Source organism: Pan paniscus, chromosome 19 (assembly GCF_029289425.2).
Source record: "Pan paniscus chromosome 19, NHGRI_mPanPan1-v2.0_pri, whole genome shotgun sequence".
Lineage (NCBI taxonomy): Eukaryota > Metazoa > Chordata > Mammalia > Primates > Hominidae > Pan > Pan paniscus.
Window position 1 is genome coordinate 77,198,209 of NC_073268.2, and position 15,387 is coordinate 77,213,595.

Consider the following 15,387-nt stretch of genomic DNA (forward strand, 5'->3'; position numbering starts at 1 on the left):
AAGAGTCATTATTTCTCAACTGGGGATGGTCGTGGTGTCACTCCTCTTTGTGGTTCTTACTGTCAAGGATCTTTTGTAAAAGTAGGTTTTACGTACGTAGGTAAAGTCATAGGCATACTTTTGGAAAAGTAAATTTAGAAGAGAAGGGCTTGAACTATTAGTATTCATGTGGTGTGCTTAGTTTGATTTTTTTTCTTTTTCTTTTTTTTTTTGTAAACTGTTCCACAAATTGTTGATAATTTAGGCAGCTAAATGGAGTATTGGTTTCCTGTTTTCATCTTGAGGAAAATATGTAAGCATATTTTGATAGATATTTAAATGTTTTAAAACTGGAAATAAAGTATATGTGAATAGAAAAGGTTTTATCTGCCCTGTTGTCAAAAATGCTGATTTGGCCCTTTCGTACTGTACTCCCATCTTTGTATGGTTGTTATAATCTGTTGCTCTTTCCCATCTGAAGGAAATGCATCTTTGACACTTCTCATGACCTGAGTCATGTTGCTGAAATAGAGCCAGAAAATATCCTTAACAGTCATGGGTAAAAAGAAGGAAGGCGTCCGTGGGTTGGGGCGGGAGAATAGGGGACTGTGGGGAGAAGAGAGTCTTTGCTCTTTCAGTTTACATCATTTTGATTTTTAGGAAAGTTACTTACATTTTGTGGCTATACTTTTTTTTTTTTTTTTTGGGAAAAAATTTCTTTTTTTTTTTCTTTTATTATTATACTTTAAGTTTTAGGGTACATGTGCACAATGTGCAGGTTAGTTACATATGTATACATGTGCCATGCTGGTGCGCTGCACCCACTAACTTGTCATCTAGCATTAGGTATATCTCCCAATGCTATCCCTCCCCCGTCCCCCCACCACACAACAGTCCCCAGAGTGTGATATTCCCCTTCCTGTGTCCATGTGATCTCATTGTTCAATTCCCACCTATGAGTGAGAATATGCGGTGTTTGGTTTTTTGTTCTTGCAATAGTTTACTGAGAATGATGATTTCCAATTTCATCCATGTCCCTACAAAGGACATGAACTCATCATTTTTTATAGCTGCATAGTATTCCATGGTGTATATGTGTTGTGGCTATACTTTTTATTCAAGAGAAAATGCTTCGATTTTATATTAAATTGTTCCTTAAGTGTACATTCTTTAATGTATAGGTATACAAAGTACATAAAGATAAGTTCTGCAAATGTAAAATTAAATAGTTTTGAGTTCTCCAGATCTAAGAAAATACACTTTAAATCTTGCAATTAATTCTATATTTCATCTTCCTACAAAGTGTTTATCTCAGAACCAACTTCTGATACTTCTACATCTTGTATGTTTAGCAGTTTAAGTAATAAAGTCACATTTGTTGAAACAAGAAGATAGGATTCTATATTTTTTCCATCTACAGTAAAGCATTTCTATTTACTCTGTTGATATACAAAATTCATTGTGAGGTAAAGATGGGAGAGTTGAGTATAGGGTATTTTCAAGAAATAATTTAATGAAGACTTATACTTTGGGGAGCACATTTCACCTCAGACTTGTTCTAAGGGATGTTAGATTATGGAGCCTTAATTCAGGGATTTTTCATTAGGCTAAAACTCCACTTTTGAGCACTTAGTGTCAGTACTATATTTGAACTTGATTCAGAGGAGTGGGAAATTTTGAGGGTGCTTTAATATGATACATTTAGAAATAGGTTGAGGCTTAAGGTCAAAGATGTTTTTTAAAAATTTTTATTTATACGTATGAAGAATTTACTTTCTTCCCTCTTGTGTTAAATATAGTCTTTTTACTGTTATATTTGATTTTTCATTGTTGAAGGAGTGTCAAACTACAATCCTAATAAGTAAAATGAATTAAAAATTGCTAAACCTTCTTAAATTTTAAGAGCACCAACTCTTAATAAACTTTCTTCATTCCAAAATCTTGGAGTGCTCTAAGAATAATAAGTAATGAACTTACCACTTTGAGGGAGGAGATTTTGTTCATTTAACTTACAAGTTTGGGTTGACTCTGTGATTGAAACTTAATTGCATGAAACTTTTCAGACAGATTTTTTATATTTCAGTAGAATTCCTCACAGCTAGTTCTATTATTTTTCCCTTTGTGTTCTTGCATTTTATAAACATTGTTTCTAACTGTTGATTTCATCTCCTTTTCTAGGTAATTTTTGCCTCCTAAGTTTTCGATATTCCTTGTTCTAGGCCCACCTTGTTACCTTTTGGAGTTGTGTCAACTATACTTGCTGTACTTAGAATTTTAGCAACAGGAATTATTTCTTTATGACTTTTAATTTTTAGGCATCAAATTTCTAAATTTATTGGGTTTATTTTAGCTTTAAGAAAAGAAAAATACTTAAATTTGTATGTTGTAGTAGCCAACACATTCAGATAATAATTAACAGATGATAATGGATTCACAATAGAAAAGGAAAACTACCTAGCAAATTATTTATTGGAGTATTCGTACATAAATATATACAGTTTCAATTCTCCTGAAAGTACACTTTTAATTCTAGTGACATTTAATAAGCCCTAGGCAAAGCTCCATGCAGGCTACTTTGTATGTAGTGGGGAGAAGTGATGACAATATCATTAATAATCTCAATCCCCATCTTGTTTAAAAAAAAAAAGAAAGATTGGATTCTTGTTTTCAAGTCCATTTTGTGGGAGATTTCTCTGATCTTCCTACCTTCTCACCCTTTCTCAAAGTACCTACAGTAATGTCTATGGTGACATGAACTTTTTACTCAAAGAAAGCAACAAGTGTTTTTGCTTGAAATGCATTAAAAATTGCAGTGTTTTTACTTCACCATCGATTACCTCCAAAAAAAAGTTATAGGCAAAATGAATCAGTGCCCACACAGGATTGTCCTTCAGCATTTTCTGTCTTTATTTGTCACCTAAACTGTTTGTTGTGTTTATACTCTTTAAAAATGTGTGTGTGTGTGTGTGTGGACACACACACACACACACACACATAAAATTCATTTTCTTTTAGTGTGTGTTCTACTCTCCTTGGCTCCTGTGAACAAGCATTGCTTCCGCCCAGTTTGGTATGTGGGTCAGAAGGCACTGTTTCTCACCAGGGTGCTGCTGTTTCCTTTTCCGACTTGAGTAGATTGCAGATTATACTGGAACATGCCTGAGAAAAGGTCATAAAGGAGGGTGAAAGTCCTGGAACTGCAGCTGGGAAGCTTGACATTCTCATCTAGGAATGGGGAGAAGAGAGGGATGGAGAGAGAGACACACACTCCCATCCCAACCAAAAATAACCCACCTGCAGGAAATTCCCTTCTACACAGGGTATTTTTAATTAAATAACTATTGAGAGTTTGGTTGAAAAAACTTTAATGTTAAATTGGATGGCAAGCAAGAACTAAGCAGAGTTTTTAACTTTTCAGAGCCCAGATTTCCAGTGACTATTTCAAAACAAGCTACCATTGTATTCTTTGACAGAGTCAAGAAGTCAGAGCTTTTCAACTACAGAATTAACTTAGTTAAACTCCTTGGTATATTTTAGATTTTTATCCCTGTCAATTCCACAGGAAGATATTAAAAACAGTCCAAAAGCTTTGCTCTTCTGTAGAAGACAAAAGTTTACCAGAAAAAAAAGGCCCCGTAGAACTCATCATCTAGTTTTTATTTTTGAAAGATATGATGTAGGGAATAGAACATCTACATGATGTCTTAGAATAGGTAAAGTGTTGCAAAGAGGGCAAAAATAAAGGAGGTATTTGGGACTGGGGCTGTTTCCGTAGAATTGTCTTCTGAGGAGTGCCAGACAGTCACGTTGACCTCGGGCTTCAGTGTGGCTCAGTAATCCAATTTCAAAATGCAAGAGTTCCAAATAGGAGACCCAAGACACTAGATGAGGAGCTTATATCCTAGAACAATAGTGGGTGTTGTCGATAAGTGTGTGGAGAGGTGATGAGAACAGAATTTAATACAGTCGTAGGCGTCTAGAGTACTGAGTTATAGGAAGGTGTCTATTGTAAACCTTCAGAAAAGTGGAGTGCCTAAAGTGGATAAGGTCTGTGTCTGTGGTAAGAATAAGTGGGATGATATGTGGACCTCCTAATAACACTGCTCTTTCATAGGGCACCATTGCTTAGTGTCCTTTAGCTCTTTTTGCAAATGAAGCTTTGCCGTTTCTATACTTATCTCTAATACTCTAATACTATACTTACCTCATATGTCTAATGACAACAAAAGGACAGTGCTCTTTTTATCCTCCAAATGTTTCACTTGACCCACTTTATTCCATTGTAGGTCTTAGTTTCTCATACCTTCTGTTCCTAAAGAATCTTTCTTTGTCCTGCATTAACAATAACTTTTAGAAACCTGTAACAAAAATTTCTCTATCTCTCTGGTATGACACTCCTTTAAGGTACTTTCTGATCTACAGCTATTATCATTTGATTCCTTAATGTTATTTTAACTGATTTTATGTCCTTTGGTTCACAATATGGTAAGATATGGAAATTTTTTAAAGGTAGAAAGGATGCAAATACATTCATTTTTTACTTTCCCTCTTCTTGTTTGTATCTCGGAAGAAAGACAACTATACATATGTACACACAGATACACTGATAGTAACTTTAATATTTAACATAATCTGAAATGTTCAACAATTTCAGTTTTGCTAGCTTCAGAGAGTTCTTGCAGTTGGCAGTTTGCCACATTCACATGTTCTCACATCACTGCATTCAGAAGCTAAGAATACCAACCTGGCAGCTTCTGCACAGAGGGTAAAGATAAAACAGAAGGGAGTCTAACTTTGCAGCCACATTACCTGGGAGTTGCTGCTGATGTCTTTTCCACAAATGTCCAAGTTTGTCAAAGCCCAGTAAATCTTAGAAAGTTTATTTTCCTTGTAGCATCTGTGTTTTATAATGGGTCTTTTAATTTGTTTTTACTTTGTCTGCAGGGATTTCTTTTGTCCGGAGTTTTCAGACTCTGTCTTTTTTTTTTTTTTTTTTCCTGTGGAAGTGAGTCTGTTAATGATGACTGGTTTGGGAATATGCCTCTCTGCAAAGCTGACCTGACAAGCTATTCCTCCAGCGTGGCAACAAAGCCCATTGTTATTTTCTCTGTTCACTTTTATCCTCAACTTAATCCATTTTTCTTCTGTGTTTTTATAGTATAAAATGTCTGGGAAAACATAATTTAGGACAAAGCATAAGTAAGATGGTATTTTGAAGTTAGCAAAACTTTTAGTAAACAGATCACACCATGTCATTCTCATATATGCAGACAGTGGAACTATGTGTTAGTATGGAGATTGAGAGTTTGTGTCCCCCAAAGTACACGTACCTGTAGATATCCTTTATCCAAAAGATACCAGGAAAAAAAGAGCACAAGAAGTTGTTTTCGTAATTCCTTTTTTTTTAAATTGCAAACTTTTAGAAGATAAACATAGAAAGTCAGTGGTTGAACCCGAAAGTGAATGGTTCTGGTGTAATGGCTTTGTATTGTAATATTAAAAACAATAATAGCAGTAAACAAAAAAGTGAAAGCAGAACAAAAACAAGACATCATAGCTTTAAACATCAAGGGATGTTTTAAAAATTCTGATTTTTAAATAATTTTGTATCCCCAAATAGAATTCCTGCTTTAACTTATTGAGAAACCATTTTATTGGAACTTGGGATTTCTTCCCCCCAAGAGAACTCCATCTATCGTGGGGACTGGTAAACCTCTAAAGGATCAAAGCTCTAGTGGATTTGGATAAAGACCCAAAAGCCTGAGGCTTATGCAAGTTTATCTATATAGAGTAAGCCCAAAAAACTGGGATGAGAGTCTTAGATGAGCTTATTTTCTCATGAGATTTTTGGGACTTCCTCTGTCTGCTTGTGCCAGAAATACTGTGAGAATATTCATTCTCATGGCATTTGTCACTTACAGGTCTCCTCTTAGCTGGAATTTGAAAGTATAATGGTGTGTGAAATATTTTATGTATCTCAAGACTTCATGCAGTCCACTACCAAAACTGCACTTAAATAACCTCTGTTCTTTTTCACTGTACTCATGCAATAAAGGAAAAAAGAGAAGAGTATAGTAAAGAAAGGTTAGTGAAGGTGATACCTTGTAACTCTCTTCGTAGATCTCAGAAATATTATTTGTATCTTATGTATTTCTGAGAGGTGAAGCAAAGAAAAAGAATAGCAATAGACTTCATCTAGGTCCAAGGCAGACACTGCAGGTTTCTTCCTGCTGAACTTCCTTATACGAAGAGGCTTGAGGTTTAATGAAGAATTCTGGCTTGAAAATTTAGACTTGATACAACCACATGGAAATGTCTAAAGATCTATTTTTAAAGTTATCAAGTCTAACCTCCTAGGCCAGTGAACGTGAGACTAAGCAGAATAGTGAAAGCCGCAGACTCCAGTCATCTGGCAACCTTCTGAAGTACTGAGTCCCCTCCAGAATTATTTTTTCTATAGATCATAGGGCCGTATTTTTCTCTACCTCCTGGACATGGAAATAAATATATTTCCTTCATTCATTCAGCAAACATTTATTGAGCTGTTAGCTATTAATGACTAGTAAGACACTATCCTCAGGAGTATAGGCAGCCTGGTGGAGTCTCCAGTATTGTGGAGGACAAATCTGGAGGTTTGTTAGATTCTAGCTGAATTTTCAAAGAAAATCCAAGACAGTGTAAATAGTGTAAAATCATTTATAACCAAAGATTTTAACAATAGGTCCTGGAAGAAAGGATTGTTAGGCTGTCTTGTGTAGTTATTTCATTTATTTATTTAATGTGTATTATTTACATGTCTGTGTCAGCTATTGAGATTTCTGGTCTAAGCTAGCTCTTTCATTTTACTAACTTCTGATGTTATTTATACATTTCTCCTGCTTTATTTTCTACTAGAAAAGCAAAATAAGAAGATAGAGATTCCTTCCTTTATGCTCAAAATTTGTATACCTTTTCTCCCTTTTTAAGTTGTCCTTTAAAACAATAATAAAAGTGACTCCTTACTTTCTGTTCCTGAGTCATTTTTCAGATGTATTTATTAGCATGGTTTTCTCCCATTTTTCATTTTTTGTTAATATGTCTTTCTGTAACATTACATTATGAACTCTTTGAAAGTCCCTTGGACTTACTCCTTCAGAATCTAGAACAGGGCCTGATACCAATAAGTCTCCAAAAGTGTGAAGTGACAGAGCAAAGATTGAGTGGAACTTTTGCTTGGCGCAGTATGCATCTTTGTTAATGTCTTCTTTTTCAGTGTCAGTCTTTAAATCTTTGTTCTCTGTTACCTTGATTTTATCTTATCATCAGTTCCTTTGCTTATGCCTTACAATCTGACTTTTCCACCTCACTGCTGAAACTACCCTACTGAAGACTATTAGAGTTAGCTTTTTCTCTGAGTTTGTCTTCTTAGATCTTGGCCTTATTGAGCATTTTATTAATATACTCATTGTTTCATTAAAGCTGTGTTTATAAGTTGCTAGCCATATCCATTAATATGTAAGACAGACACCACCCCTACGAACATAAACATGAATGTGAAACCTACACAACTTACTTTGCTCTCTCAGATGTGCTGGTTTCAAATGGACTCTACAGCATAAACACAGGAGCAGGCTGAGAAGGATAGATCTGAAGTTCCTTGTATGCTATTCTGAGGTTGTCCTTTATCCTGGTGAGACAGTGAAGCATTTTAAGTTGTGCCTAGCTAAACCACAGATTTGGAACTTCTCAGTGAATCACTTCATTTTCCTAGACCACTCCTTTTATCTGTCAAATTCAGTGACTTCAACATCTATACTGTTCCCTCGCTGAAGAACTTAACCTAAGTTCCTACTCCTCTGGCTCAATTGAGAGGTCCTCCTAAAACTGAAATATTTTATCTGCCATAGTTAGAGATTCCTCACTACTCCTCACATAATGGCATCCCTTTATACCACTCTCCCCTCACGTTATCCTTCATGCCCAGAATATTCCTTCTCTCCTACCCTTATCCATATTTTGTCCAATTTTCAAAATCTAGATCATATCCCATTTGCCCTTTTCCTTGAGCCCTTTTCCATATAAAGTTGTTCCCACGTCTGCTTATCTTTGGTTCTTGGCAATTAGCACTTAATGATTCCTGTTTGTGCCTGTTAGACTGTAAGCTTCGTGATAACAAGGAAAACAGTCCCTTACAGTGTTATCTTAAGCTAAGGCACTCAACAAATATTTGTTTACTAGTTGTGAAATACATATGATATACACAATTCTTAATTTTCACCAGCTTGTGACATAAAGTTGCAGTCTGATTTCAAATTCAAGTTAATATTAGCATAGTTGTCTAATAGCGATTTTATAATTATTTACATCTATATTGGCCTTGAGAGTGTGATAATAAATTACTTCGAATGGCTTAACTATGAAGCAGTTTTTCTCATTTCTTCCACAAATATAATATTTTAATGTGATTTCCCTCTTCATATTTTCTACAAGGTTCTATGTTGTAGCCTAAATCATCTTGTGTGTATTGTGAATTCTGCCTTTTGTTATTCCTGCAACAGGTGTAGATGGCTTCTGTTAACTTTAATGTGTATTCTGAATTGGAAATTGAGGAGATAGAGAATGATTTATTTTATTTGCATGAATTTCTTATCTTTCCCCATATTTTACAAAAGAGACATTTATCAAAGGTTAACTTGATAGTTCTATAGAGTAATATAAAAGGATAGATTTGTGTCCAAGGAAGAAGTAACATTTGATTAAGCCACTATCCTAATTCTGAAGCCACTGTCATCTTGTTACGATTTTTTAGAAAGGCACTTTTGACTTTTCACTACCTCTCAGGCTACCATTAGATACTGTGTGGTAGTTCTCCCTCTATCCTGAATCCATGCTATTTTTAAAGCAGATGTGTTTTAGGATGTGTTTCAGAAATAAGATATTAATTAGGACTTTTGGGGGGATGCTTTTGCTGTGTACATAAATTTGTCAACTTAATTCGAATTAGTAAAAAAAATTTATATGTGTGTTTACTGTGGTTATTTAAAAAATACCTTATCTATTGCTAACCACATAAATGGGGTTGATAATTTTTATCAACAGTCAAGAACAGTGATATAAAATTAACATTAAGTCAATAAGAAGTTTTTTGCATGAAAGAGTTGTTGGATTACAGGCACTGGCTTATTCCGTAACACAGAAAATGAGGTAATTTTTATAGTTTCTCTATAAACCCATCAATTAATAAGACTCACTAGAAAACTACAGTAATTGAGAAAATGTGGTATTGGTGAAAGGCTACACACATAGATCAATGGAACACATGGATCAATGCAGAAACAGAACCGCATGTATATGGTCAGTTGGTTTTTGACAAACGTGGAAAGGCAATTAAAGGAGAAAGGATAATCTTTTTAGCAAATGGTGATGGAACAATTACACTTCTATATTAAAAAAATGAATACAATGAACCTCAGCTCTCACTACAGACACAAAAATGAACTAAAAATAAATCACAGTTTGCTTTTCCCCTGTCAAATCAACATTGCACTGGAAGTTCTAGGTAGGTCAGTGAGGGGAAAAAAAAAAAAAAAAAGGGCATCTAGACTGGAAAGGCAGAAGTAAAACTATCTGTTTTTTGAGGATGACATAATTATGTATGTAGAAAATCCTTAGGAATCCAGAAGACATTATTAGAACTAAGAAATGAGCTCAGCAAAGTTGTAGGATACAAGATCAATGTACAAAAGTTACCTGTATTTCTATACATTAACAATGAATAATCTGAAAAATGAAATTAAGAAAACAATTCCATTTTCAAATTGCATGAAAAAGAATGAAATAATTAGTAGTAAGTTAACCAAAGAAGTACAAAACTTGTACCCTGAAAACTACAAAACAACATTGAAAGAAATTTAAGAATACCTAGGTAAATGGAAAGGCATCCTAAGTTCTTGGATTAAAAGGTATATTATTGTTAAAATGGCAGTATTCCCCAAATTGATCTCCAGATTAAATGTAATCCCTATCAAAAACTCAGCTGGCTTTTGTTTAGAAATTGACAAGGTATGGGGGAACTAGCAGATTGTGTTGGATGTAAGGACCTAAGCAGGGCAACAAACCACTTTAACTGTCTTTAGAAAGATTAGGAATTCAGCCCTAATTCCCAAAGACTGAAATATGTTAATAATTAAGTCACACTTGGTGTTACCAGAATACTTCTTTTTTGTTTGTTTGTTTAGAGACAGGGTCTCTCTATGCCACCTGGGCTTGGAGTGCAGGGGTGCTATCATAGCTCACTGTAACCTTGAATTTCTGGACTCAAGTAATCCTCTTGTCTCAGTCTTTAGTAGCTAGGATGACAAGCGTGTACCACAATACTCAGCTAATTTTTGATATTTTTTGTAGAGATGGGGTCTCACTCTGTTGCCCAGGCTGGCCTCAAACTCCTGGCCTCCTGCCTTGGCCTCCCAAGGTGCTGGGATTACAGTCATGAGCTATCCAGCTCTCCAAGAATAGTTTGGTTTCTTCTCATCCACATAATTGTAATTCTCTTGGCATCAATTCTACCTTTGATGCCTTTCTTAAATGATTACTGGAGTCAGTGAAAACCCTATCGGAGATAGAGAACGGGAGATAGAGAACCTTCCTCGGTGATGCTTTTCTTTATTTTTCTCTTTGTAGGGAAACTGAACAGCCAAGACTCCTATAACAATTTTACCAACAACAACCCTGGCAACCCTCGGCTCTCTCCTCTTCCCAGCTTGATGGTAGTGATGCCTCTTGCACAAATCAAGCAGCCGATGACATTGGGGACCATCACCAAACGAACCGGGTAAGGCCTTAGAGTTGATGCTTTTTTAACAGCTGTTTTATAGGGTTGAATGAATAAAAATAAAACATACTTTTTCTTTGTGTGGTTTTTATTATGTTCTTCATTTCCAGCTCAAATGAGACTTAATGGCATCAGATTAAGTACAAAGCATAGAACTTGCACAAGCATACTTGCACACAACCATGTATACACACATTCATCGAGAAAAACAAAACAGTGACAAGCTGTGAAAACTAGTATTGGCTAATCAAAAACAGATCCATCTACTTCGTCTTATGCTTACTGCCTTGTGGCTTTGCCTGCAAGTACAGTTTCATTTTCCTGGCTCTTTCGGGATTTGAAATGACTCCCAAATTTTGACAGATACAAATACAGAGAGAACCTTAGATGACAACCATCTTTTTAGTACTTTGAAAAAATCATCTATATTGAGATATAATTTACATATAATAATCTGTCATTAGTGTCAGGACAATGTGATGTCATTGGTAGTTTTCAAAGCCAGTGCACTAAGATTTGGGCTTTATTTAAGATTGGTCATTAACTTCCTTAAAGACTTTTGATGACTCACTTGATTTATTTGTGCTTATTTTAGCAATTTGCTACCCCTTAGGAATATAAGATTATCACTTCATTAGGTTCCTGAAAATAAACTGCTAGGTCTATGATATCATTAGATTTTCAATTGTATATTAACACTGGGAATCCATTTTATATCAGAAAATATATGTCTATAGGCAAATTATTTGTTTTCCATAATGAGCAATCCTGAAGTTTAATCTAATTGGAAATGAAACAACTTTTTTACATTTCTGTATTAAAGTAGTCAAGAGAAAACCCTGTCTGGCCTCAAACAGTCCTCAAGTTCTTTCCAATGAAAGGAATATATTATTTGGCTGCTATGTCAATATATCTTAATTTTGTTGTGCTCCGTATTAATGTGCTTACAGAGGTCACTTTTGTGAGAAGAAATACTCAGTAGTCTCAGGGACAAGGCCTTTGAGCTCCAGGTATCACCACAACATAGAAATTGACTCTGTAGCTAGGTGGAGTGGTGTTTGTATATAAAAAGATCCTGTTGCTGCATGCAGACATAAAATTGAGTCTGTGGCATTTGCTGTGTTTTTCAGCAAAACTTCATCCCAAATCAGACATCTTAAGGCACCAATAATTTTGTCTGTATATCTTTTTAATTTTTTTCAGCTTTTTAACTCCTTGGGCCCAGGAAAAGTATAATTTTAAATTGGATTTCAACTTTCTCTTCCTCTGTTAGTTTATTTTAAAATAATTTAAGAATAATGGCTGTGAATAATGAAGAGGTTATGTCCTTTATATTCACAATTAGGTTATTTTTTCATTGTATATTACATTCCTGGGATGTAGAATCAAACATGGGACTAAATCTGGAATCATAACTTTAAAGTTTCTTTTTTACTTACTGAAGTTAGTCAGTACATAATTGTATCATCTTGATTCACTCCAGCATTGTACAATTCTCCAAAGTACTTACAAATTTTAGCCTGTCTTTTCTGAATCTAAGTGAAACCATCCTCAAAATTGTTTCTCTGTAATTTAATTTTATATTCAGAGTGAGGGAAATTTAAGAAGGTTCAAAAGGCTCCTGGAGTAATAAAAGCATATTCTGGTGCTTTGTTTCTGGTGCGTGTTTATTTAATTTTAACAAAAGAGCTGTCCTGTTTTATAATGCAAAGAATTAGCTCTCTTTTTCTAATGAGCTTCTCCAAATATATCTCTGAAATAGTAACTGAAGTTTAGTGCATAAAATGATACGATGTTAGAATTTAATTCATAATATTTATGGTGAGGGGTAGGAAGTGAGTCTGCTTTTTTATGTAGTATTTGAAATTTTCCATAAGAAGATAAAATCTCTTGCTTTCTTTCTCTCTCTCTCCCTCTTACAACCCGATTTCTCTCTACACTGAGATGAATAGAAACTGTTAGTCATTTGGTGTCCTCCTGTGTTACCACACATTATGAATTTAGATAAAATTCTTATGTTTCCTTTTCTTACAAAAATTTGCTCTCTGTTCTCAGATTTTTGGAGCATGTATTCTGTTGCGTTATGAACAATTTATTAATTAGGGAGGTGTTATCAATTTGAGTTATGTGCTTTGAAACAAATGTTAGTTAAGATACTTGTATCATATTGTTTACTAGGCTTTGTATCTCAATTTATACCATTTTATTTCTGCCATAGTTTCGAATTCTTTTTTAGCAAGCCTTGTATTGAAGTGTTTAGAGAGAATAATTGATACTTGTCCCACAATGAGTACTAGGTTTTAATTTATTTGTGACATAGTTTCAGACTTACAGAAATGTTTCAAGACTAGGCAAAGGAATTCTTGTCTACCCAAATTCCCCAATTTTTTTTTTTTTTTTTTTTTTTGAGACGTAGTCTTGCTCTGTCTCCCAGGCTGGAGTGCAATGGTGCGATCTCAGCTCACTGCAGCCTCTGCCTCCCTGGTTCAAGTGATTCTCCTGCTTCAGCCTCCCTAGTAGCTGGGATTACAGGTGTGTGCCACCACACCCAGCTAATTTTTGTATTTTTAGTACAGACAGGGTTTCGCCATTTTGGCTAGGCTGGTCTTGAATTCCTGACCTCAAGTGATCCACCTGCCTCGGCCTCCCAAAGTGCTGGGATTACAGGCATGAGCCACCACGCCCGGCCCCAAATGTTAATAGATCAACTTATTTGCTTTATCATTCATATTCTCTCCCTCTGCCTGCATAAACACTAACACGTCATTCACGTTCTCTCCCTCTGCCTGCGTATACACTAACATGTTACGTTTTTGCAGCCTTAATATACCCTTATCCCTACATACTTCAATGTGTAATTTCTAAAGGCACAGACATTCTCTTATATAACTGTAGTACAGTTATCAGAAGAAGAGATCTTGAACGTACTTCATTAGTTTTTCTTAATTCCACATAATTGTTGTCTATAATGATTTTTCTACTTGTAGCATAGCTTTAGTGTACTACAAATTACCCAACCTACTATTCCTTTTTTCCCTCGCCATCTACTATTTTTTATCCCTTCCTATTAATACAGAGTACAGTGACTGATAAGACTTTGATGATAGTGGTCGGTCATACTTGACTGTTGCTAGATGACAAGACTCAATATCTTTAAGCCAGAGGTCCCCAACCCCTGGGCCCCAGACTGGTACTAGTCCCTGGCCTGTTAGGAACTGAGCCGCACAGCAGGAGGTGAACAACAGGCGAGTGAGCATCACCATCTGAGCTCTGCCTCCTGTCAGATCAGCATCGGCATTAGATTCTCGTAAGAGTGCAAACCCTCTTGTTGTGAACTACACGTGTGAGGGACCTAGGTTGCACGCTCCTTATGAGAATCTAATGCCTCATGATCTGAAGTGAAACTTCCATGAAACTATTCCTGGTGCCAAAAAGGTTGGGGATCGCTCCTTAAGCCACTCTCTGAAGAGTTTGTTGATTATACCTGGAAACTACTGTTGACTTTTCTGATTGTTCTTTTACTATAAGTTATCTAAAATGTTTAATCATAAAGTTTTCAGAATATATGGTTTGATTATCTTAAAATTTAATATTTTCACTAAAATACATGTATTTTGCCTTGTCAAAAGTAATATTTGATTCGTGAGAACCAAATATATTCTGTGAATTTTCATTTTTGCTATATTCTGAGTTTTGAAGCAAATCTCAGACAATATTTCATCCCATTAGCTTTCATCCTATTAGATTTTAAAGGCTATATTTATTTTATTAAATTTTTTTTACTATGACAAATTCTTAAGACTGGAGTTAGCTAATTTCCATTAATTATTGGCATTAAATTGTATTGTATTTGCTGAGAAATCTGATGGCTCCATTAACGTCACCAGGGTGGTGAGCATATGAGAGTTTTCATTTTCCATGTCTCTTTTTATTCTGGAAATTCTCATTTACTCAAGCTTTGCTTTTATAAAATTCCTTTCCTAGTATTTTTAAAATAAAATCAACAAGAAGTATTTGACATGGATTATGTAGAAAGAGAACACAGAGTGACCCACTTATAGACAGGTAAATTATATTCTGTTTTCAATATACCTGATAATGTAGTTGGTAAAATTATGTACTTAGGTTAGATAAGTTTCCACTTCATCTATGTCCGAGGTATTTTGCACATGGTCATAAAATAACCATAAAGTGTTATATTTCTAAAGTAGAGATTTCTAAAGATTTCTAGGATCCAGTAATTAAATACCCAAATTGAGATAGAAGCCTCAACTTAAACCTTAAGGGGACAAAACGTGTGTTTACCATATTCAACATCTGCCTTCTTATGTTTGCAAATACATATGCCTGAAAGCCTGTGCAGTGTCAGGGACCATCTGTCTCACTGCGAGACATACATGAGGCCAGTAGAACTACAAATAGCAGAAGACAGATGTATTTACACCTTCTTGTTCAGTACCTTGAAGCAGCACTTGGAGGTAATAAGGCCTGTTTTGGCAACAGCTGCTGCTTAACTCTGTGACAGTATACATTGATGGAGGTAAAAGAAGTGTTAGACATTATTTGGCTCCAATAATCACCCATTCAAACAGACTCTG

General features: G+C 35.2%; 1 protein-coding gene across 10 annotated transcripts in view; it reads left to right on the plus strand.

Moving 5' to 3' along the window:
- Positions 1-15,387, plus strand: part of BCAS3 (BCAS3 microtubule associated cell migration factor) — a 717,859-nt gene that overhangs the window by 324,442 nt on the left and 378,030 nt on the right. For all 10 annotated transcript variants that reach the window (XM_063599306.1, XM_063599304.1, XM_063599309.1 and 7 more), the window contains one exon: positions 10,639-10,789. In XM_063599306.1, the coding sequence (XP_063455376.1) occupies positions 10,639-10,789 (151 nt within the window). The remainder of the gene's footprint in view (positions 1-10,638; positions 10,790-15,387) is intronic.